Source organism: Procambarus clarkii, chromosome 68, assembly GCF_040958095.1.
Source record: "Procambarus clarkii isolate CNS0578487 chromosome 68, FALCON_Pclarkii_2.0, whole genome shotgun sequence".
Classification (NCBI taxonomy): Eukaryota; Metazoa; Arthropoda; class Malacostraca; order Decapoda; family Cambaridae; genus Procambarus; species Procambarus clarkii.
Genome location: NC_091217.1, coordinates 2,596,310 through 2,621,225, shown reverse-complemented (window position 1 = coordinate 2,621,225; position 24,916 = coordinate 2,596,310). Strand labels below are relative to the sequence as shown.

General features: G+C 44.6%; 1 protein-coding gene across 3 annotated transcripts in view; it reads left to right on the top strand.

Moving 5' to 3' along the window:
- Positions 1–1,061: 1,061 nt before the first annotated feature.
- Positions 1,062–24,916, top strand: part of LOC138355544 (uncharacterized) — a 37,059-nt gene continuing 13,204 nt past the window's right edge. Inside the window, exons 1-2 of one of the 3 annotated variants that reach the window (XM_069310744.1) lie at positions 1,062–1,175; positions 1,310–1,545. In XM_069310744.1, coding sequence (XP_069166845.1) covers positions 1,356–1,545 — 190 coding nt within the window. In that variant the 5' untranslated portion in view covers positions 1,062–1,175; positions 1,310–1,355. Of the gene's footprint in view, positions 1,176–1,309; positions 1,546–24,916 lie in introns of those variants that run through there. The other 2 variants (XR_011223955.1, XM_069310743.1) reach the window with 2 other exon arrangements.

The window sequence follows — 24,916 nt, the reverse complement described above, 5'->3', positions numbered from 1 at the left end:
ACTTAGCTCCAGCAGCCTTTCTCCTACTCACTTGCCCGCCCCACTTGACCTTTATCTAGTCAAAGCCTTAATTCTACAAATTTATTTTCATCCAGTTTATTATCAATTTATTATTTTATTTAGCTATATTTACATTGTTAATTCAATAAAAATTATTTATAATCCCACTCCGGCGTTTCGCACAAACCTCCGAAATTTAAAATATTTTTACCCTGAAACAAAATATGTGCATAGATGATTGGTTACCCTACTTGAGTAATTCTCGGATGCTATCCTATTTATTAGTGTATTAAACAGTGTGGAACTTAGCACTGTTTCTTGAAAACTTGTGCGGAGCTGAAGAGATCTTACTTATAACCCTGGAAAAGCTTCAAAAAGCTCGAAGATGCCATAAATTTTTAATGAGAGCTTGCAAAGAGTTTTCATTCATAGTCATGCTAAATCTTTGAGAGAGAACCGGTTATCTAGCCACACGCGGCCACCATTTTCAGAAATTCTATTAGTTCTAGCTGAACAATTTAAACTTTGGGAATTTGACAACCGGTATTGGTGCCTTCTGATAATTACTTACTTGAGAACCGGTAGCGTCTACTATTAACCGCTGACTGGGCCAACATGTGTGAGTGACAAATTCCAACATCTGGATGGTCATTCTGGATGAAAGCAGCAACTGTCAAGAATGCTGCTGAAGAGGCCCATACTGACTGACTTAAAGTTCACATTGAAAATATACAGCTTACAAATCAGTAGTGCCGTGGTTGAAAGGGTATTTCGAGAGTAATGCCTGTAAATACAAAATTGAGAAATCGAATGGGACTAGAGCTTTTGACATCAATCTTGAGGATCAAAATATATCTTTGAGAAAATGGGACTTGCTGCTCACATATCGACTATGCCAAAATATTATTTTTTAATATACTGGTATGAGATTGTGGATGCAGAACACCTTCGTTTAGTGTTAAGATTAATGCCTATCAACCTCTAAAGGTTTATGAAGGCAACCACAATCAAGTGCTTCTGGAGACAGTCCAGACCCAAAGTCAACTATCAGTGTATGTACACCAATCGCGAAGCGGGGACGCACACCTCTCCCTGTTGATTATCTTCAACTGTGAAGAGGTGGAGGGACCCCACATCCATAATTATGCATCAAATAGCAAATACTGTATTTAATTGTAAGTTATCCTAATTATCGCATTTTTATTAAAATATATTACTCAGTAAACTGTATCAACGCGCTTAACGAAATATATTGCGCTACTTTTATTACAAATTCGGTACTTTTAGTCCTTCAAGTCGCTACTTTCAGCAATTCAGGTCTGGCAACCCTGAGGTAACATTGAGAAGTCGCCAAGATGGTGAAGGGTGGAGGACTGCGTCATGTCTCTCCAACCGAAAACCACAGTGTCTCTAAGGAATCAGACAAACCACCTACACATGGCAGGCACAAGGATGACGCTGATCATTCGCCCTCTGAAGAGGAGGATAAAGTGACTGCTTTCACAGAGAAAACGAGTGGAGGCGAAACACCGCCGCCCCGAAGAGGTAAATAAAACTCCCTCCCGGCCAAAAGACCTCGCGCTGCTTCCCTCTCAACCAAGGTAGGCAAATTTCTCCTATTCTGGAAACTTATATGATTTCCTTTGCACACAGTACAGCCATGGATGGGAGTGCTCTTGATGATAAGAGAAGACAGCATGAAATTTCCATGATATTTAGTATTAGAGTACATATATACCAGAGGGCCACAGTCTAGTAGCCTCTACGAGGACAGGAAGCAAGCGGAAGCAAGATTCTCGAAGATCCCTTTCTCCCCATTTGTCCTAATGATGTTATCAAACTGTATTTTGAATTGTAGTAGTGTTTTGCCATTTAAGGCTTTGGCGGGTTGGTCATTCCATGGGGTTTTATAACACCCATGATTGAAAGTGCATCTGTTTTCTGTCCTTCATTGTAACGTATTGAGTTTGAAGCCGTTGCTCTTTGTCTAATACATTGTGCAATTGGTTGGTTGGATATTTTGATGAAGTGGTCTGGATCAATATTCTCCAATTTGTTCAGTATTTTAAAAGTTTCGATGAGATTAGCCCTGTCACAGCCCGTCCTCCTAAGGTTTCCCCACCTAAAGTCAAGAAACTGTCATACTAAAGTGCCTTTATCCTAACCTACCAGAGCACCCAAAACAGAAAACAGGACAGTATGTCAATTTCGCGAGCCGCTTCCATTTTGCAGTACGACAATTTTTGGCATTAGGTAGAGTATACGTCAAAATGCGACGCTCTATTAGGAGGACGGGTTGCTGTCATGTCTGGTATGCAGTGTTCTTTTCCCTGTGGCCCTCAATCGTTCCTGGTAGTAATGCCAGATAAAAGTGTATGAGATGCACACGAAAAAAATGGTAAAATCCTTGAAAAATCATGGCTCAATTTTTTTTTTATCCAAAACAATTAAAAATTTATATAAATTTCCAACTGCAAAATTGTCACAAATAAGTTATAGAAATAAGGTTTGTAATTTTTAAAGATAAGTATAAAGTAGTGAAGAGGATGTGCTCAGGCGCGATGTTTGTCATTACACCATGAGTGGACGGCCTGCTCATGTTCTCTCAGCAACACACACGAGCTACGAGCTCATGTGCTGGACAAAGACCCCTGGGTGAAGGGAATCATATGTCTTGGGATAACATAGGAGATGGTTTTGCTGCTGTGTGACGGGTGATAAATGATTGTTAGTGTGGCCAGTATAATGGTTACCAGCCTTCGTCCTCCTGCTCCTTATTCTTTTCTCTATCCTCTTTCCCTTCTCCTATCCAACTCCCGTTTGTTGGTAATTTCTTACGGCGTCTTATTTTGATATGAATATAACATTTTATTTTTTATAATGCACTTTATGTGGTCTCTCAAAATTCCTATAGTGTTTTTAATCTACATATATCTACCAATATTGGTGCCTTTTCACCAGTGACCATATTATTTGTGATGACAATGTCTACATTTGTCCAGTACATAAATTAACATATTGATGTGTCTAGATTCGTACATGATTGAACGAACAAATATTGCATATACCTAAGTGCCATCTGCTTTTCTGAAGTAGCTGGATTGTTGCTGGCCGTTTGCGTCAACTGTTGTTCCTGTCTGGGGCAGCGGCTCCTTCATTAGCGGCGCCACTACGGCACTGGCAGAGCGCTTCTATAATTCTATATATAAATATCGAATTATAAAAAAAAGCCAAAAATTGTCGTACAAGAAAATGGAAGCGGTTCGTGAAAGTGACGTACTGTCCCGTTTTCCGTTTTGGGTCCTCTGGTAGGTTAGGAGAGAACACTTTAAATTGACCGTATTTTTGACGTTGGGAAACCTTAGGAGGACGGGCTGCTGGGGTACGGGACAGAAATAGGCTGTTTGGGGTCCCCAAAATTCAAAAGGAAACAGGATGCCACAACGTGCAGGCGATAAGTCACAATAACGTGGATCATTGTCGTCCCTTCACCTTCTAGTGTGTGGTCTGCCACAATGTCAAACTGTTCCTCACAACGATTTTTGGCACTGGGTTATCTTGAGATGATTTCTGGACCTTAGCGTCACCGCGGCCCCAAAATCATGCAGATAACCGCGGCCCGGTCCTCGACCAGGCCTCCTTTTTGCTACACATCCCCAGGAAGTAGTCCGTAGCAGCTGTCTAACTCCCAGGTACCTATTTATTGCTAGGTGAACAGGTACATCAAAGTGAAAGAATCTTTGCCCATTTGTTTCCACCACCACCGGGGATCGAACCTGGAACCTCCGGACTACGAATCCGAAGCGCTGTCCACTCGGCTGTTAGGCCCCAGCTGGGTGCCGGTTATGCCTGGCAATTTTTTTTTTATATTTTGCTTTTTTTTTAGAATAATGTACATTATTTACTGATGAGAAAATTATCAGAATTTTTCTGCTATTCATACTTTGGCTGTAATACCCTGAAACATATAACTTCAGTACAGCCACATTTCCCACCCGCCCCCTACCAAAGGCCGACCCATCACCTTCCCACAGATTTGTAGCAAATGGGTAACTATTTTATTTGTTAATATTTCATTAATTATAAACATACTGATAATTTTACTTATCGTGCTGGGAGAGGGAGGTGAGGGGGGAGAGCAGAAGGGTGGGGGAAAAGAGAAATGAGAGAGATGAGGGAAGAAGATGTAGGAAAGGGTTTAGGGGATGTGAGGAGAGGAGGATAGAAGAGGAGGAATGGGGGGGGGGGGAGAAACACACTATCCCGGGCACTACCGGTACCCCCTTCTAGTCAATGTGAGAGAACATCTCTTGGTTTATCTGCATGGAGGCCAGACACTTGGGGCTAGTTTCATCCAACTTTGCAGGGTGCATAGTATGGGGTACGGGACAGACATAGACTGTAGGGGTCGATCCTATTTGTCTTAAGAGCGGGTTGGGCCAATTAGTAGCCCACCCCAGTAAAGTTTATCTCCCCATCAGTTTACACTCCCCATCCCACACCTAATCAGTTAAAGGTGGCTGGTCGAGTCCCTACATTTCTTGATGATGAACGTAAATTCAGTATTAGTGAGATAGATGGGGGAGGGGGGGGATTCTTGACGAGAGGGAAGAAGGGGAGAGAGGGGGGGGTGTTTGAAGAGGGACAGGTGGAGAGGGGGAAAGAGGAGAGCGGAGAAGTGAGAAAGGGGAAGACTGGGAGAGAGTTCGGAGAGGTATGAGAGAGGGGATATTGGGGGAGAAAGTCGGAGAAGAGAGACACCCCCGGGCGCAGCCAGGTGCCCTTCCCAGACCCGGGCGCAGCCAGGTGCCCTTCCCAGACCCGGGCGCAGCCAGGTGCCCTTCCCAGACCCGGGCGCAGCCAGGTGCCCTTCCCAGACCCGGGCGCAGCCAGGTGCCCTTCCCAGACCCGGGCGCAGCCAGGTGCCCTTCCCAGACCCGGGCGCAGCCAGGTGCCCTTCCCAGACCCGGGCGCATCCAGGTGCCCTTCCCAGACCCGGGCGCATCCAGGTGCCCTTCCCAGACCCGGGCGCATCCAGGTGCCCTTCCCAGACCCGGGCGCATCCAGGTGCCCTTCCCAGACCCGGGCGCAGCCAGGTGCCCTTCCCAGACCCGGGCGCAGCCAGGTGCCCTTCCCAGACCCGGGCGCAGCCAGGTGCCCTTCCCAGACCCGGGCGCAGCCAGGTGCCCTTCCCAGACCCGGGCGCAGCCAGGTGCCCTTCCCAGACCCGGGCGCAGCCAGGTGCCCTTCCCAGACCCGGGCGCAGCCAGGTGCCCTTCCCAGACCCGGGCGCAGCCAGGTGCCCTTCCCAGACCCGGGCGCAGCCAGGTGCCCTTCCCAGACCCGGGCGCAGCCAGGTGCCCTTCCCAGACCCGGGCGCAGCCAGGTGCCCTTCCCAGACCCGGGCGCAGCCAGGTGCCCTTCCCAGACCCGGGCGCAGCCAGGTGCCCTTCCCAGACCCGGGCGCAGCCAGGTGCCCTTCCCAGACCCGGGCGCAGCCAGGTGCCCTTCCCAGACCCGGGCGCAGCCAGGTGCCCTTCCCAGACCCGGGCGCAGCCAGGTGCCCTTCCCAGACCCGGGCGCAGCCAGGTGCCCTTCCCAGACCCGGGCGCAGCCAGGTGCCCTTCCCAGACCCGGGCGCAGCCAGGTGCCCTTCCCAGACCCGGGCGCAGCCAGGTGCCCTTCCCAGACCCGGGCGCAGCCAGGTGCCCTTCCCAGACCCGGGCGCAGCCAGGTGCCCTTCCCAGACCCGGGCGCAGCCAGGTGCCCTTCCCAGACCCGGGCGCAGCCAGGTGCCCTTCCCAGACCCGGGCGCAGCCAGGTGCCCTTCCCAGACCCGGGCGCAGCCAGGTGCCCTTCCCAGACCCGGGCGCAGCCAGGTGCCCTTCCCAGACCCGGGCGCAGCCAGGTGCCCTTCCCAGACCCGGGCGCAGCCAGGTGCCCTTCCCAGACCCGGGCGCAGCCAGGTGCCCTTCCCAGACCCGGGCGCAGCCAGGTGCCCTTCCCAGACCCGGGCGCAGCCAGGTGCCCTTCCCAGACCCGGGCGCAGCCAGGTGCCCTTCCCAGACCCGGGCGCAGTCAGGTGCCCTTCCTAGTAAAGCATAAACGTTACTGTGTATGTGTGAAGGTACTCGTATGAAATGGTGAGTAGAGTGAAGCTGATGGTAGTGGCTGTCCAGCCCATCCTCCGAATAGACAGCACGTTTTAACACTAAATGTAATAAATACAATCCTTACTATCGGCATAGTACATAAATACACTTAATCACCAGCATCGCACCAAAATATTGTGAATATTAGAGTTTACCTGAACAGCTGTATAGAACACCACGACCTAACCTAACCTTGGGAGTGTAGGAGGGCAAGCATGTAAATAGCATTTATTGCTTACAGTTAGTACTTAACTTATATTAATATTACAATTTTATAAAACTAATAAAATAAAACTTAAGACTTTCAATAAATGATAAAGTAACTCAGGATATTTTCCAATTTTGTATATAATCTCTATTGTTTAATAAAACGGAAAAAGAAATTATTTTTATTTAAAACTTGTATTTTCTAACGTTAACACGACAGCTTCAACCTAAAAATTTTGAATGTATTAACAGAAAATGAGAAGACTATATGGAGAGGTAAATGTAACATTAAGTGTACTTATGTACTATGCAGAAAGTCAGGAATGTACTTATTACATTTAGTATTAAAACGTACTGTCTATTCGGAGGAAGGGTTGAGCCAGTCTCCTCCCTCCTTCCCCTACCAGACTCCATTATTAATGTCTCTTGAAAGTTAGTTTCGGGCTTTCCCCAAATGTATATACGCTTTCATTTTTAATATAGTTCAGCCGGTTGCAGTCGTCGTCATATGCAAGCTTGACGATCGTATTGTAATTTCCCGCCATATTTGCTCAGACCTTAAATCTTGTGTTTACGTTAGCAGTAATTACGAGAGTCTGGCGTGTGTTGGGGCGGGTCCCGGCCTGCTCAGGTGTGGAGCTCACGTAGGCGCCGCTCGCTCAGGTGTGGAGCTCACCTAGCGCCCGCTCGCCCTTGCTCAAATCTCAAGTTACAAGCGCTTGTTATCTCTAGGCTACTCCACACTATTGGTAATTTTAGTGGAAATTGGCATTGCTAGTGTATACAAAGTTAAACATAAAGTGGCGAAAATGAAAGATTTGTTCAATATCAATGTTCAGTTTTTAAAGCAGCCTCATGCTGAAATATTTGATAGTCTATATATAATAATAATGCGAAAAGATTTATCAGTATGTTCGTAAATATTCATAAGTCAGACTAGAAATTTATCCCCAAAATTGCAGTACGGAGTCACACGAACGATTTCCTAGTGAAGGATGGATTTCAGAACCCACGCATATGACCTGTCAGTGTAGACAGGGGCATGCTGGGAAACTGTGTATAGGCTGTATAAACAATGGAATACATGGCTGCACTAGTAGTTGCACTAATAAGAATACAACGATAGCTATGAACAAGTAGAAGCAGAACTATACTAGTCCTGGGAAATGTTAGGATTCGTTCTTGTTTCTATTTTGAGCCCTCTACAAAATCCAACCCAGTCCCTTTTTTTATACATTCCATGCATTGTAGATGTATGTATGCTGTATCATTCTTGAGGATGGGCTGGATTTAGTTGAGGGCCCGAGAAAGAAGCCAGCAACCAAATCTAACATTACCTAAGTCTATGTTGTTATTGTTTAAGGTTCGCTACCTGGAACAAAAAGTTCCAAGTAGCACGGGCTATGGTGAGCCCGTAGTGGACTTTAGTACTTAATTACGTGTGTACTAAATTAGGTCTAAAACTGCCTAGGACTGCTTATTAAGGCGTAGGGCAGATTATGTTAGGAACGCTTTGTCAGTTTTATTGTTCCTGTTAGAATACAAATAGTACAAACCATGGACATTTTCTGGAAACAACATTCCACTTTCGGTGCAATCCATCCTGTAGCTATAGGTACCATAATGTTTAAAGGATGCCTTGGTTTTTACTGTGACTGCCACAGATCAATACAAATAACAAAGTTTTAACATTCTTGTAATCATACTTTACATAACATTGAAGAAAAGATGAGTCATGTCAACGAACAAGAACAATATAATTGCATGAAATGACATCACTATGTAAACCATGAATACACAAACCACAATAACGAGAGCCATCTCTGAGACAATCTTTGGAGCAGGCCGGCGGGATCAAGCTAGTGTCCTGGGTCACCCCAGACGTGCGCTTTAACCCGTGCACCACAACATGCAAATGTTACACACCCTACAATCCGCCCAGACGCAGTAGGCAGCCCCTCCTCCGAATAGACAGTACCTTTTAATACTAAGTGTAATAAGTACAAGCAGGTTTAGTACATAAATACACTTAATTACCAGAATCGCACCAAAATATTGTGAATATTAGAGTTTACCTGAAAAGGTGAATAGAAAACCACGCCCTAACCTTCTTAGTGTATGAGGACAAGCATTTTATTGCTTCAATTATTTATTGCTTTACAATTAGTACTTAACCTATAGCTATATTGATATTACAGTTTTATATTAATAAAACAAAACTAAAATTGTTCAATAAATTATAAACTAGGGATATTTTCAAATTTTGTATAAAATCTCTGTAGTTTAATAAAACTGAAAAAGAATTTTTTTATTTAAAACTTGTGTATGTAGAAATAAACATGAAAACTTCATCCTAAACTTTTGAGTGTCTGAACAGAAAATAATTAGAATAAATTGGGAGGTAAATGTAACAGTACCATAAGTGTAATTATGTTCTATTCCTAACAGGAAATATACTTATTACATTTAGTATTAAAACGTACTGTCTACTCGGAGGATGCGTCGCAGTAGGAGGAACTGAGCTGGTAGCCAGTCCAAGTTTCACATGTAACCCGCATCACAATATTAATGTTCATCTTGACCTTATTAATGAGATGATGTAAAGCAAAAACATTCTCATTCTACTTTCATCTGAATGACTCGGGTACCTGAAAAAGTTATTGCAGTGCGATTCTCCTGTTGCGGTTGGCTGTAAATATCTTTTAACGTTCGGACTCCGGCTAAATGGCGTGGCTGGGATCGTTATCGCACATTTCCTTGTTACACGTCAATGCCAGCTGCTTCACACAAATGATCTGCATCTTGCCAGAGATTTCCAGCCGTGTATTTTCATGGCGCTTTTCCTGGAGATATAACTAGACCTAACCAGAGCCACAGCATGGCGTACGAGCAATACACATAAAGATATATGACTCTTATTTAAATGGGAGTACAGTATTATTTTAGTTGCGATGGCGGGCAGTGGACCGTATTATTGACATTGGAATAGGTTACGTTAATTACGCATTTTTATGGACTCGACTTGCGCTGTTTTTGGGGTCCTGTTTACGCGTGCTTTTTTGTGTACGCGTTTTTTTTGTGACAGCACAGGTTACTTAACATTAAATGGTGTTATCCTACAGTCAAATAGCGCAGAGCCCCATGGTTCGAATGAGCATTGAAACTATTCAACGGGTGAAACTATTGACAATTCTTGTTAACAACAATAAACTTTTAGGTCCTGAAATGTAATTTGGCCTGATACTTATACAATGGTTTATATAATGTAGATGGATAGGCAATGGTTTATATAATGTAGATGGATAGGCAATGGTTTATATAATCTAGATGGATAGGCAATGGTTTATATAATCTAGATGGATAGGCAATGGTTTATATAATCTAGATGGATAGGCAACGGTTTATATAATCTAGATGGATAGGCAACGGTTTATATAATCTAGATGGATAGGCAACGGTTTATATAATCTACATGGATAGGCAATGGTTTATATAATCTAGATGGATAGGCAATGGTTTATATAATCTATGTGGATAGGCAATGGTTTATATAATCTAGATGGATAGGCAATGGTTTATATAATCTAGATGGATAGGCAATGGTTTATATAATCTAGATGGATAGGACATGCGTTCGCGACACGACAGCAGTATACAAGTTCAAGTATGTTTATTGAGACAAGACAACAATACATTTCAAAGGGAGAGTAGCTTAGGCTATTTCTACCCTCCCGCCCCATCCCCCCCCCCCCCCCCCAGCAATATACGCAGGAGCTGCGTGAGAGAACTCTTTATTAACATCCATGTAGTTCGTATTAACTCTTTAAGATACGTTAGGCTGTGAGATGAGTAAAGAATAATATTTTTTCGTGCGAGCGTACATAGAGTATTCTGCACCGAGGGGCGGATGCATTATCTCCCCACTCTAAATCATTTTACATTTTAAACAAAATACTATATTCTGAAAGCAGTACCTAAATTAATAATTGTAATGTGTTTATGGAAATTAAAACAAATATAATAAAGCACATTTTTTATAATAATGAATTGTATTTAATTGAAATTCAATGAATGTTTAATAATTATCACTGAGTCGTCGTTAAAGAAAAGAGAATATCGTTCTGAAAAATTGAACTAATAATTCTTACTAAGAGATGTATATTTTTAAAATACGTCAGATAAAATACACCAGATGCCCAGTCGTGCTTCAAACAAGGTCGCTCTGGTTATATATATATATATATATATATATATATATATATATATATATATATATATATATATATATATATATATATATATATATATATATATATATATGTCGTACCTAGTAGCCAGAATGCACTTTTTGGCCTACAATGCAAGGCCCGATTTGCCTAATAAGCCAAGTTTTCCTGAATTAATATATTTTCTCTAATTTTTTTCTTATGAAATGATAAAGCTACCCATTTCATTATGTATGAGGTCAATTTTTTTTTATTGGAGTTAAAATTAACGTAGATATATGACCGAACCTAACCAACCCTACCTAACCTAACCTAACCTATCTTTATAGGTTAGGTTAGGTTAGGTAGCCAAAAAAGTTAGTTTAGGTTAGGTTAGGTAGTCGAAAAGCAATTTATTCATGAAAACTTGGCTTATTAGGCAAATTGGGCCTTGCATAGTAGGCTGAGAAGTGCGTTCTGGCTACTAGGTACGACATATATATATATATATATATATATATATATATATATATATATATATATATATATATAATATTTGGTCTTAGTTCAACGAATTTTTCATTTGGTTATGAAACTTGTACTGATATTTCAACTCTCCTGGTGGTCGCTTCCCCCCCTCGCATACCCATTCTCCCAGTACCACTGGCATGCCCACCCTCCCAGTACCCCTGCCATACCCACCCTCCCAGTACTATCACATACCCACCCTCCCCAGTACCACTCGCATGCCCATCTATAGAAAGTGTGTGTGGCTGTCTTTTTCCAAAGTTGGAGTCCAGACGCTTGGGGTTAGTCTCAACAAACTTTCCATTGACTCCTACCAAGTCTGAAACTGGGTTCCATTTTCCAGAGAGAGTTTTCTAGTTTTCAGCTGATCATAATATCCCAACTTACAACGTTTTTTTTATCTGTGATGTTAAAACGTTGCATTAAATAACAGTTGCAAAAATTTGTTTGCAGGTATGTTGTTTGTGTCCTGGGATTGTATGTTCCGAGAGAGAAAGGGGAAGGGAAGGCTAGGGGGAGATGGGGAGGAAAGTGGAGAGTAAGTGAGAGCGGAAAGAGGGAAGGAGGGGAAAACAGGAGAGGAGACTGGGAATATGGGAAGGGGGAGGGGGGAATGAGACCTGGGCATCGCCGGGGATACCTCACAGAGTTTCCCATAATGGAATTCCTCGGAAGTTTTGTATCATATCTCTACAATACATTTATTGTATCGCCTATTGGCCGACTCTGCTCCATAAAAGCAGGCGAGAAGAGGAACAAAAGCGTAAATTGGTTGTAACATCTAGTTGGGCTGTTAGCGTCGTCGTTATTAAGTGGCTTATTGTTTAATGTTGTTCGAGGCAAACATGGGAAATTATGGATACGTTAATGTATCTATACTACATATTATAATGCATATAAATAGTGCATATATTCTCTCAAATTATCTATTACATTGAGAGACGACTAAATATCAATAAACTGATGCTATAATTTGAGTTCAATGGGGAGCATCTAGTCCAACTGTGTAAATCATCTATATAGATTCCATCCCATTTAAAACAATAAATTAGATCATGCTTGTCAACGTCAGCAAATTTTTGTACTAATTATAAGTAAGTGATGTTTTTTTGGTGGCTACTTTATGGACTGGAACGCGATTGTTATGAATTATACTAGTGGATCATTCTGATCATCAGTTGTGAACACCAAAATTATTGGTCAACTTTGGTTGAATCTCACCCTGGTGTTGACGTTTGCAATACCTCATTGTTAAGTGTTGCAGCCCCGTGTTAATACTGCATTAAGACTTATATGTTTAACACATCTCTAACCCTGTCCATGGAGGACAGAAGAAAATGTATATATGCTGGTTAGCATTGTAAATGTCTGGCCACGTCTGTGGTAGAAAAAAAACTGCATTAAGACGGTTTCACTTTCTTGCGATTATTCCCATAATATGTTCTTTCCGCAAGTCACTCTTGTCAGCCGTTGTCTGTTTTCCGTTCAATTTCATTCACCTGGGAACTAGGAGGCTCAAATTGCCGACCCCCAGCACGGGAGAGGTTGAAAGTCTCAGTTGGATGTCAGTCATGTGTCTCTAGAACCCTCTCCTGTTGTTGCTTGTTCTGTACCTCGATCGATAGAGCGACTGTCTCCCGTACTAGGGGTAGGTTTTTCCAGGTTCCTAGTGCCGAGGTGAATGAAATATACGCGTACTCACCTAGTTGTGCTTGCGGGGGTTGAGCTCTGGCTCTTTGGTCCCGCCTCTCAACCGGCAATCAACAGGTGTACAAGTTCCTGAGCCTATTGGGCTCTATCATATCTACACTTGAAACTGTGTATGGAGTCAGCCTCCACCACATCACTGCCTAATGCATTCCATTTTTCAACTACTCTGACACTAAAAAAGTTCTTTCTAATATCTCTGTGGCTAATTTGGGCACTCAATTTCCACCTGTGTCCCCTAGTGCGTGTGCCCCTTTGTTAAATAACCTGTCTTTATCTTCCCTGTCGATTCCCTTGAGAATCTTGAATGTGGTGATGATGTCCTCCCTAACTCTTCTGTCTTCCAGCGAAGTGAGGTTTAATTCCCGTAGTGTCTCCTCGTAGCTCATACCTCTCAGCTCGGGTACTAGTCTGGTGGCAAACCTTTGAACCTTTTCCAGTTTAGTCTTGTGTGTGTGTGTGTGTGTGTGTGTGTGTGTGTGTGTGTGTGTGTGTGTGTGTGTATTCTCCTCTTTCCGCTTGATAATGTCCAGAACTGACTGAAAGACCGTAGGCCGTGTGTGTGTGTGTGTGTGTGGGGGGGGGGGGGTACACGTGCCAGCCCGTCTGGGCGGGGCATTCATAAATTTTGTTTGTCGGGATGTGTGCACGCGCGCACGAGCTCGTGGGTGAGCTCCATCTGTTAATTACCACATATCCGAAGTCCGGAAAAATATTAAACCGACGAAATAAATGCGAGTTAGCAAATAAATCTTTCAGACAGGATTATGAAAATGTTTTAGGCAAAATGATAAATTATAACATACGCCAACCACAGCAAAGTGGTTAAAAAAAAAAAGAATAAAGCACTGTATTAACTCCACGGTCATAACTCACCACATTTCGATACAGCCGTCGTTGTTGGCCTCATGGAATGGGCGCCGGTGTAAATTCCTCTCATTTAGAGTCGTGTTGTAAATTTGTATCAGTGGCGCAGCTGGGAGCGTGACTCAAGGTTGCGGGCATCATTAGTGATGAAATAGTTTGTGTCATTTACGAACAGCTCGTTAAATGTCTCGTTTGTGTTGTGTTTATAGGTATACACTGTTAAGGGAGCCGGTCGGCCGAGCGGACAGCACGCTGGACTTGTGATCCTGTGGTCCTGGGTTCGATCCCAGGCGCCGGCGAGAAACAATGGGCAGAGTTTCTTTCATCTATGCCCCTGTTACCTAGCAGTAAAATAGGTACCTGGGTGTTAGTCAGCTGTCACGGGCTGCTTCCTAGGGGTGGAGGTCTGGTCGAGGACCGGGCCGCGGGGACACTAAAGCCCCGAAATCATCTCAAGATAACCTCAAGAAGATACAGAGCATGCTGGTGCTAGACTCTAGCACTAGGGGGGGGGGGGGGTTCATACTCCCTTGTTCATAAGCATTATTCATAACAATGGGCGTATGAGACGATATCTGAACAATTATCAACAAACAATAGTTTAGAATTAATTGTCACCATCGGTAACTGTACGTTGATTCTATGTTTTTATTACACAAAAATAACAAGCAAAAATCTCTCCAGTTGTAGCGAACGCGTGTATTTGCGATTTTCTCTTTTTCTATAACTAAATATGATAAAATCCTTATGATTCTCTTTTAGCTATTCCTAGTTATCCATCTGTGAAGTAAAACCCAACTATTGACGTCTTCAGAAAACATTAGTGGCGAGAGAGAGAAAGACAGGGCAGGAAGCCCTGGCCTATCATAGCCAGGGGCAGGAAGCCCTGGCCTATCATAGCCAGGGGCAGGAAGCCCTGGCCTATCATAGCCAGGGGCAGGAAGCCCTGGCCTATCATAGCCAGGGGCAGGAAGCCCTGGCCTATCATAGCCAGGGGCAGGAAGCCCTGGCCTATCATAGCCAGGGGCAGGAAGCCCTGGCCTATCATAGCCAGGAGCAGGAAGCCCTGGCCTATCATAGCCAGGGGCAGGAAGCCTGACCTATCATAGCCAGGGGCAGGAAGCCTGACCTATCATAGCCAGGGGCAGGAAGCCCTGGCCTATCATAGCCAGGGGCAGGAAGCCTGACCTATCATAGCCAGGGGCAGGAAGCCCTGGCCTATCATAGCCAGGGGCAGGAAGCCTGACCTATCATAGCCAGGGGCAGGAAGCCCTGGCCTATCATAGCCAGGGGCAGGAAGCCTGACCTATCAAAGCCAGGGCCTGGAAATCATATGCTATCATTTATCTATTCGATAACTCATAACAAAGGATTGGGAGCTGACAAATTAGTGCCGTGGAGAACGAGCTCTAACCTGTTATAAACAAGGCCGTCGACCACAGCCGTCGGCTCATCTACCAGGGGCTGTCCACGGTAGCCGAGTGGATAACGCGCTGGACTCGTAATCCTGTGACCTGGGATCGATTCCCGGCGCCGGCGAGGAACAATGGGCAGAGTTTCTTTCACCCTGATGCCCCTGTTACCCAGCAGTAAATAGGTTCCTGGGAGTTAGACAGCTGTTACGGGCCGCTTCCTGTGTGTGTGTGTGTGTGTGAGAGAGAGAGAGAGAGAAAAAAAATAGTAGTTAGTTACTACTAACTAACTGATTGTCAGTCAGTTGAGAGGCGGGCTGAGAGAGCAGAGCTCAACCCCCGCAAGCACAACTAGGTGAATACAGACAGTATATCCAACAAGGAATCTACAAAGAGTCGGGATGATGGGCCATTACAAGGTCAAGCCACTCAAGAAACCCAATCAGAGTGTAGAATCATCGAAGAGTAGAGTTCCCGTCAAAAATAATACAATTCTGGTTAGAAAAAATGTGGAGTGCCTATCAGTAAGTGTAGAGCATCAGGAGCGCCTGACAAAACTGTCCTCTAGAGCGTAAACACTACACTCAGACACATGTTTACATAATGGCTGGCGGAATTAAACAGCTGCAGCAGCTCCCAGAAACACTCACACACACGACCAAACGTATCCATTTCTACTCTAACTTGAAATTTGGGATTACTACATGTTTTTCCCAGTTTGGGCCCCCAGTGTGAGCCCCCAGTTTGGGCCCCCAGCGTGAGCCCCCAATTTGGGCCCTCAGGGTGAGCCCCCAATTTGGGCCCTCAGGGTGAGCTCCCAGTTTGGGCCCCCAGTGTGTAGCACCATTGTAGACCACTAGTGTGGGTCGCCAGTGACGGAGCACAAGCGTGGGCAGCTAGTGTGGGCCGCCAGTGACGGACCACAAGCGTGGGCAGCTAGTGTGGGCCGCCAGTGACGGACCACAAGCGTGGGCAGCTAGTGTGGGCCGCCAGTGACGGACCACAAGTGTGGGCAGCTAGTGTGGGCCGCTAGTGACGGACCACAAGCGTGGGCAGCTAGTGTGGGCCGCCAGTGGGCCTCAGGAAATGAACGCGAGGGAAGCTGATTGTGAATATATTGTGGGTGAGAGGCTTAATTCAGAGATAATGGAGGGAGAAGGACAGGTGGATTAGGTGAGAGGATTGCAAGTAGAGGGCGTGGTGAGCAGGGGAGGGAGGGAGAGAGAGAGAGAGAGGTGAGGCGTGAAGGGATGAGACGGAAGGTGAGAAGGTTAGTGAATTGAGAAAACGTTAGTTACAGTGGTTAGGGATAAGTAAAAGGACAGGGAGAGGAAGAGGGAAAGGAGGCGAGAGTGAATATAGAACTTAAGATCAAAGCCCAAAATCTTCCACTCATGTTCTTGCCCTGGGTTGAAAAACATTCCAGTGAGTTTATTTTGATGAACCTTTCCTACACATATCCAAGAGTATCTTCAGAATCAGTATTTTTCGTAAATCTCAGCTCATCCAATTTGAATCTATTAATTTGTGTTAAGACTTTGGTTCGTATTTTAAGAATTCAATTGATTTCCACTACATAAAATCTTTCATCCATTTATACGGTTAGTTTGTCCCATCGCACTCGGCGTCTCTTGGTAAATGTTAATTGATTGTTGACCAAACCACACACTAGAAAATGAAGAGACGACGACGTTTCTGTCTGTCCTGGACCATTCTCAAATCGATTGTGATAATCGACTTGAGAATGGTCCAGGACGGACCGAAACGTCGTCGTCTCGGCAATTCCTAGTGTGTGGTTTGGTCAACATTTTTCAGCCACGTTATTGTGACTTTTCATCTGCATGTTAATTGATTAAGTTAGTTATTATGCTCTATGTTCTCAAGAACAATTACATTGTCTTGAGTAAGTGTAATCTAAATGGGGTCTCACCAGGGCTCTTATTGCTAGTGCTTTTAAATAGGAATACATTTTTTGTATTAACTTTTGTTGTTCCTAACATTTAGGTGCAAGTTCATCCACCTGCCTGTGGTTGGGGTATGTTTTCACGTGTCAATATATTATATCTTGTTCGGCAATTGGTTGAGTGGTGAGTATATTACTTGTTGACGCCTCCACGCCGACCCGCCCCCCCGACTCCCTCACACCCACCGCCCCCCTACCCCCCCTACCCCTCCACACCCACCCCCCCCTACCCCTCCACGCCCCCACACCCACCCCCCCCTACCCCTCCACGCCCCCACACCCCCCCCTACCCTTCCACGCCCCCACACCCACCCCCCCTACCCCTCCACGCCCCCACACCCACCCCCCCCTACCCCTCCACGCCCCCACACCCACCCCCCCTACCCCTCCACGCCCCCACACCCACCCCCCCTACCCCTCCACGCCCCCACACCCACCCCCCCTACCCCTCCACGCCCCCCACACCCACCCCCCCTACCCCTCCACGCCCCCACACCCACCCCCCCTACCCCTCCACGCCCCCACACCCACCCCCCCTACCCCTCCACTCCCCCACACCCAACCCCCCCCTACCCCTCCACGCCCCCACACCCAATCCCCCCTACCCCTCCACGCCCCCACACCCACCAAGACCGTCACACCGACCGCCCACTCCATGCTCACCATCGTCCAAGCAGCAACAAGGAACCGGAACACTCAGATCTCGACGAAAACATCTTGACCCAAACAAAGGTACCAAAATTCCTCGGTTCCATTCTCCGGACGAGATATAAAACTCATGATGTCATTAAACTTCCATCATGTCAACACTGGCCATGGAGCTCCTTAATGAATTTGCATTGTAAACTGAAATGAAAAAGAAAAAAAAACAAGTTTCATATCGCCGTGGCCGAGTGGTAGGGAGCGCGGGGTTACCCGAGCTTCTCTCCATCGCCGCGCTGTTTGTGGCATTACCCTCATCAACTCCAACTTGCGATTGGCAGTCCTGCGAAATGCCGCTTGTTAGTAGCTGCCTTTGAATTTATATGTCGAATTTTGGTGTATTTACATGGTCGGAAAGACCTTAAAGCAGATGTTAGCATGAGAAAAGCCGTAGCCTGCCTGAAGCGTTATGCTGCCCTAAGTCGGTCCAGGGGAGGGAAACCCCCTAAAAGAGCAAGTCCCTGAGGAGTGTTCATTTTATTCTGCCTGAAGGTTTAACTGTTAAACCGTAAGTTAATAATTCTTCTGGAGGACTCTGAAATGAGGAAAACCTGATGGCCAGGCAAAAAGGGAACATATTTATGCGAAGAATGGATGAAAGGGCGTCTTTCCGCACAAGGTGCATCAGAAACTCGTCCTTAATGTCCCGGCCGCCACCCCCTTGTTGACACTAGCTTGAGTGTTTTCCAGAGCGGGAATGAGCGCGGCCGACATCAAACACGAACCTAGTTATGAAGGCTGCTAAAGCCCTCAGGCTCGTTCATTTCCGATTTTCCAGTTACTGCCAGAACTGACGGGGATCAACCATAGAGTGACGTGTTTAGGGTGGTGGAGTAGTTGTGGTAGATAGGCAGTATAGTGGTTGTGTCGCTGTTAGTGGGACTGGTAGCACTGGTAGGGTGATGGTATTGGTGCAATAGGCGGGGTAGGGGGGCTGGGAAGGGCGGTAGTGGTAAGAAACTGAGAAAGATCGATCACCGATGTATGTTTATTTAAGAAAAATACATAAGGAGGAGTTCATAAAGTCTGTATTATATAACAGACATCGAAATTATTAACATAACTTTATCAGAAGCCGAATAGATAAACACCAAGGGAAAATATATATTGTGATGTTTTAAGAAAATCCAAACCTCATATCACAATAGAAAGAAAATAAATTCGCTTGAAAAATAAAAAAAAAAAAACATTTTAAATAATATTGACATAACATTAGAATTCTTTCAAAAGCGTTTGACTGCAATCGCGATTTTGGGGCACAACAACAACAACAGAGCGTGTAGAATTGCTGTGGCGGGAAGATATACTGCATATACATTGAGAGGTGTACCCCTACTACCCGGTATGTGTGTGTGTACGTGGAGAGTTTACATTTTAGTCCTGAACTGTGTTCAGTTTTAAAGTTTACTTACTGGGTAGTGAGTGAACTTGTGTGGTAACCTTAACAACACTCCGCGGTGGGAAACTGCTTTGGCGCGGCTGCGGGTTGGCCATACTCGCTTAACCCACTGTCACTTAATGGAGCGCCGCCCTGCTCCTTATTGTCCGTATTGCATTGTCCCTCTTACAGTTGTGCATATCCTTGTTGAATGTCCTGACTTCCAGGACGAGCGTGTGTCTTGCTTTCCGACCGTCCCTCGCGGTCACTTGTCCCTCGATAGAATTCTAGGTGAATCGGATACTTTTGATATCGTTCGCCTTATGCTGAACCTGGTTGATCCTGGTTGATGGGGTTCTGGGAGTTGTTCTACTCCCCAAGCCCGGCCCGAGGCCAGGCTTGACTTGTGAGAGTTTGGTCCACCAGGCTGTTGCTTGGAGCGGCCCGCAGGCCCACACAGGCCCAACCACAGCCCGGTTGGTCCGGCACTCCTTGGAGGAATAAATCTAGTTTCCTCTTGAAAATAAAGTCTGTATTATAAAAATAATGCGTTTTTGTTCTCGTATTGGCTTTCTTGGTGATATTTAGCGCCCTCTGATTATTTCGCACTTTGATGATGCTACATAGCCTTCCCGGTTTGGTGCCTTCTTTTGATAATTACCTTACCTTAACAACACTCCCGCAATGTTGCCTGGATAGTTAAATATTATACGCATATTTTCTGCAATTACTATGTGGATAGAATGTTTGAATTTGCTATATCTGTGCCTTGTAAATGTTAGTATGTGTTACCTGACGATGCGGGAGTGAGCAATAATTTACGTTCTCAGCGTAATTATTGAAAAGTAAGTCTTGAAATGTAAGCTTTATAATTGTATTTTAATTAGGCCTACATTCACATAGACGAACTGATTCATTATGTGAACTTACGTCTTGCAGGTTCATGATGTGACACCTAACGTGATACTTTACAGAATATCCAGTTAATATTATAAACGATGATGCATATTGTAGGCTACAGAAGGTATACAAAACCCACAGGACAAGAATTTCAGTGATTATGTAAATTTCCACTATTTAGGGTTTTTATATCCACATAGCAATAGCTGGCATTAATTAATTGGCATGGCCAACATTTTACAATCGCAATTTTCAAAAATTGTAAAATTACAATTTTACAAAAGGTCTGTAGCCTAACCAACAGAATCTAATAAGGCATAAACATTTTCTGTTATAATGCAGTTTTATATTGCCAGTAGAATGTCTTTACCTATTAAAATAAGTAAAAGGGCAATTCAATTTCTTTCTTAAAAGGGCAAGATGCAGTAATTGTTAAAGTGAGACAGTTATTGTAAGTCGTTATAGCTGTTGTGTCTAGCAGGTGTCACCGGTATCAAGGTCCGTCTGGCGGGGGCACATCTTGTACAATCACCAAAAGTTCACCGGCAGGGGAGAGATTATTTCTGTACCCTGTATTGCTGTATCCTGTATTAGTGCTGTACCAATATTTGGTTAGACACACTCCAAGGAAAGCTGTTGAGAGATTTCCTCCTGGTTGTTGTCCCCACACCCTTTCCAAGCCCCAGTGCCCCCATTCCATGCTCGACCCCACACACTTCCAGCATCCTTCCAGTGGTCGCCCTCGCTGTCTCCACCCTGGCTTATTCCCTTCAGAAGCATCCTCCTGAGCAGGATCAACTTCTGGAAATTGAGGAACGTGCCCTCCTTGCTAAGTCTGCGCTCTCCAACTTGCAGAAACAAACCTCATCTCATGTCTAGCACAGTGATCTCTCCCTGCCCCAATCAGCTCTGTGATGTTTTTGAGGCTTATCTTTACGCACCACCTAAGCTTTTGTCTGGAAGATCATGTTAGGCAAATATGCAGTGTAAAAAAATCTTAATTCGCTAACATTTTAACTTACTGGGAGCAACTAAATGACATAAAATTGCAGCAGGCGAAAAGTGAACGAAATAATATATACCTGTAAAATGTTAGAGGAATTCTATCCTAATTTACTCTTCTAAGTAATTTCTTAATGGAATCGATATCATAAAATGTGTAATGTTGCTCTATTAAATAAGGAGGATGCATCACGGAATTCAATACCTTTCTTTCAAACATTGAATTACCAACAGCCCCTCCAACATCACATCTTGCAGTGCTCTTACCCATGTCCAAAAAACATACATCTTAAATATACAAAATAAATTCGTTATTAAGAGATTATTTGATTTAACAGTTTACGGTACCGCCGTTACCGGTATATTGATGGTGTGACTGACTGACTAGGCTTGGTGTCATTGTGACTGACGATGCTTGGTTTTACTGTGACTGACAATGCTTGGTGTCATTGTGACTGACGAGGCTTGGTGTTACTGACGATGCTTGGAACAAATCCACAGGGGCTGTGACGAGGATTCGAACCTGCGTCCGGGAGCATCCCAGACACTGCCTTAATCGACTTAGCTACGACAGGGTTAAAAGGGTTGAAACCGAAGTTCTACTGAACTTACTGGATCCCGTAGCCTCTCCGAGGCACAAACCAGGCTTTTACACAACCCCCCCCCCCCCCCTGCACCCGAGCTATGTCAACAGGCCGTTCTCCCTCTTCGCCCTTACATCATCACACACAGAGATCACACTAACGTGATGCATCAATGAATCACGTTAGTGTGATCTCTGTGTGACGATGCCTGGTGTTACTGACGATGCCTGCTGTTACTGACGATGCCTGGTGTTGCTGACGATGCCTGGTGTTACTGACGATGCCTGGTGTTACTGACGATGCCTGCTGTTGCTGACGATGCCTGGTGTTGCTGACGATGCCTGGTGTTACTGACGACGCTTGGTGTTACTGACGACGCTTGGTGTTACTGACGACGCTTGGTGTTACTGACGACGCTTGGTGTTACTGACGATGCCTGGTGTTACTGACGATGCCTGGTGTTACTGACGATGCCTGGTGTTACTGACGATGCCTGGTGTTACTGACGATGCCTGGTGTTACTGACGATGCCTGGTGTTACTGACGACGCTTGGTGTTACTGACGACGCTTGGTGTTACTGACGACGCTTGGTGTTACTGACGACGCTTGGTGTTACTGACGACGCTTGGTGTTACTGACGACGCTTGGTGTTACTGACGACGCTTGGTGTTACTGACGACGCTTGGTGTTACTGACGATGCCTGGTGTTACTGACGATGCCTGGTGTTACTGACGATGCCTGGTGTTACTGACGACGCTTGGTGTTACTGACGATGCTTGGTGTTACTGACGATGCCTGGTGTTACTGACGATGCTTGGTGTTACTGACGATGCTTGGTGTTACTGACGATGCTTGGTGTTACTGACGATGCTTGGTGTTACTGACGATGCTTGGTGTTACTGACGACGCTTGGTGTTACTGACGACGCTTGGTGTTACTGACGATGCTTGGTGTTGCTGACGATGCTTGGTGTTACTGACGACGCTTGGTGTTACTGATGACGCTTGGTGTTACTGACGACGCCTGGTGTTACTGACGATGCTTGGTGTTACTGACGACGCCTGGTGTTACTGACGACGCCTGGTGTTACTGATGACGCTTGGTGTTACTGACGATGCTTGGTGTTACTGACGATGCTTGGTGTTACTGACGACGCTTGGTGTTACTGACGACGCTTGGTGTTACTGACGACGCCTGGTGTTACTGACGACGCTTGGTGTTACTGACGACGCTTGGTGTTACTGACGACGCTTGGTGTTACTGACGATGCTTGGTGTTACTGACGACGCTTGGTGTTACTGACGACGCTTGGTGTTACTGACGACGCTTGGTGTTACTGACGACGCTTGGTGTTACTGACGACGCTTGGTGTTACTGACGAGGCTTGGCATATGACAATGCTTGGTAATGATGCATTCAATTTGAGTTCATTTTATGTTCATATATGTTGAATCATTTTATGTTCATATAATAATGATATTTATTATAAAATGACACACATGATATTTGATACAATGGAGAATTCGTATTTAGGAAATGTATATTGAATAAAGCAAATAATTCGCACAGCATTCCGACCATATTTTAAGATTATAGTGACGATCTGGACTGATGGAAGAATAGTATGCCATACAAGACCGACTAATTTTGCGCGTTTTCTGTGACTTAAGTTATTATTCACTAATGGGTGGAGCATTATATTATTACTATTAGTAGCTGCAAAAGAGCAGTAGAGCGCGCGCTTCCTGTAGCGACGATATATATACTAAAAGAAATGCGGAATATATAATAATTCAGTAGGAGGAACGCCCGAGAGGACGGACTCACAGATATACGAAGCTAGTGGTGGCGGCTGGAAATACTTGAAAATTGGTCTCGTTGTATTTACCAACCTTTGTGGCAGATCTGTGTGTGACAGAAGATTAAATAGTTTTGTGGTTGGCAGAGAAATTGTTCAGCGAATTGTTGCTTGTCGTGAAATGTTTTGTAAGATAAATAGTGTTTTTTTATTTGCACTGAATTTGTTATATTGATTTTGCAGTGTGTGTTCGATGAATTGACTTCCCGCTGAAGTAATCGTATAATTTGTGTTCTCTGATTATACAGATGTGCAGTTTTATTATTTGTGGAAATTAGTAAATAAGCAGATAAATAGATAAATATATAATTATTCAATACCCGTTGAACATTAGCATTACATCTAGATGCCCTAGAGCACAGGCCGGGTCTAGATATTTCTTCTCATATTTGCGCCTCCTCCTATTTATTATTAGACTTTATGCTTTTATTACCATCGTTAAGCTCAATCCATCATTGTTTGTGTGTGTGTTCCTCTGTTCTCGACCCGTCCTCATAATAGAACGTCGCATTTTGAAGTATACTCTTCCTAAGGTCAGAAATCGCTGTACTATAAAATGGTAGTCTCTCGCGAATATGACATGCTGTCCCGTTTTCTGTTTTGGGACCTCTGGTAGGTGTAGGAGAGAGGAGTTTCTTGACGTTGGGAAACAGGAGGGCGGGCTGCTGTTGTAATGTGTTTTCTCCGACAAGGACTGCTACCCTACCTTCTTGTCTCGTGTTTTAACAGTCCCAAACTACTATATATCCCATGATTTGAAAGTTGGGATTTGAAAGTCCCAACATTTTGTGTTGTTATATGAGGCAACAAACAATATATAATATATTGTGTAGCTCACCGGTCTAAGTTTTACACTCTGCCTCTTGCTAACTCACCGGCGGCCTGTTCTCATAGGGATTTTTTTTACACACAAAGGCGCGTACAGGAACAGACGACTGCTGACTCCTATTAGCTTTCCCATCCCATAGCTCATAGTAAGCCTTTCCCACTAGTGTTTCCCCTGGAATACGGCCGGCCAATCGTTTAACACCCAGGTACTCTATCACTGCTGGGTGTGCGGAGGGGTACACTTAAGGAATGGTGCCAAGTCACTCCTCCCAGGCCAGGACACGAACCTAAGGGCGGCGTGAGTATGTTACCACTGCGCCACGGGGCTGCTAAAGTATTTAACATACTTATGTACATTAGCATTTATGTGGCTACCATAAACTATATGATTTGTAACAGTCCACTACGGGCTCACCATAGCCCGTGCTACTTGGAACTTTTTGTTCCAGGTAGCGAATTTTAAAGAACAACTATATGATAAACTATACAATACTAGGATTTCATTGTGTATTTCTTAATTATATATTATGAACGTGAATTACTGACTTAGTTATGTTAGTTTAGGTTAGATTAAGATAGGGGTTTGGTCATATTTGATAGTTTTAACTCAAAAAAATTAAA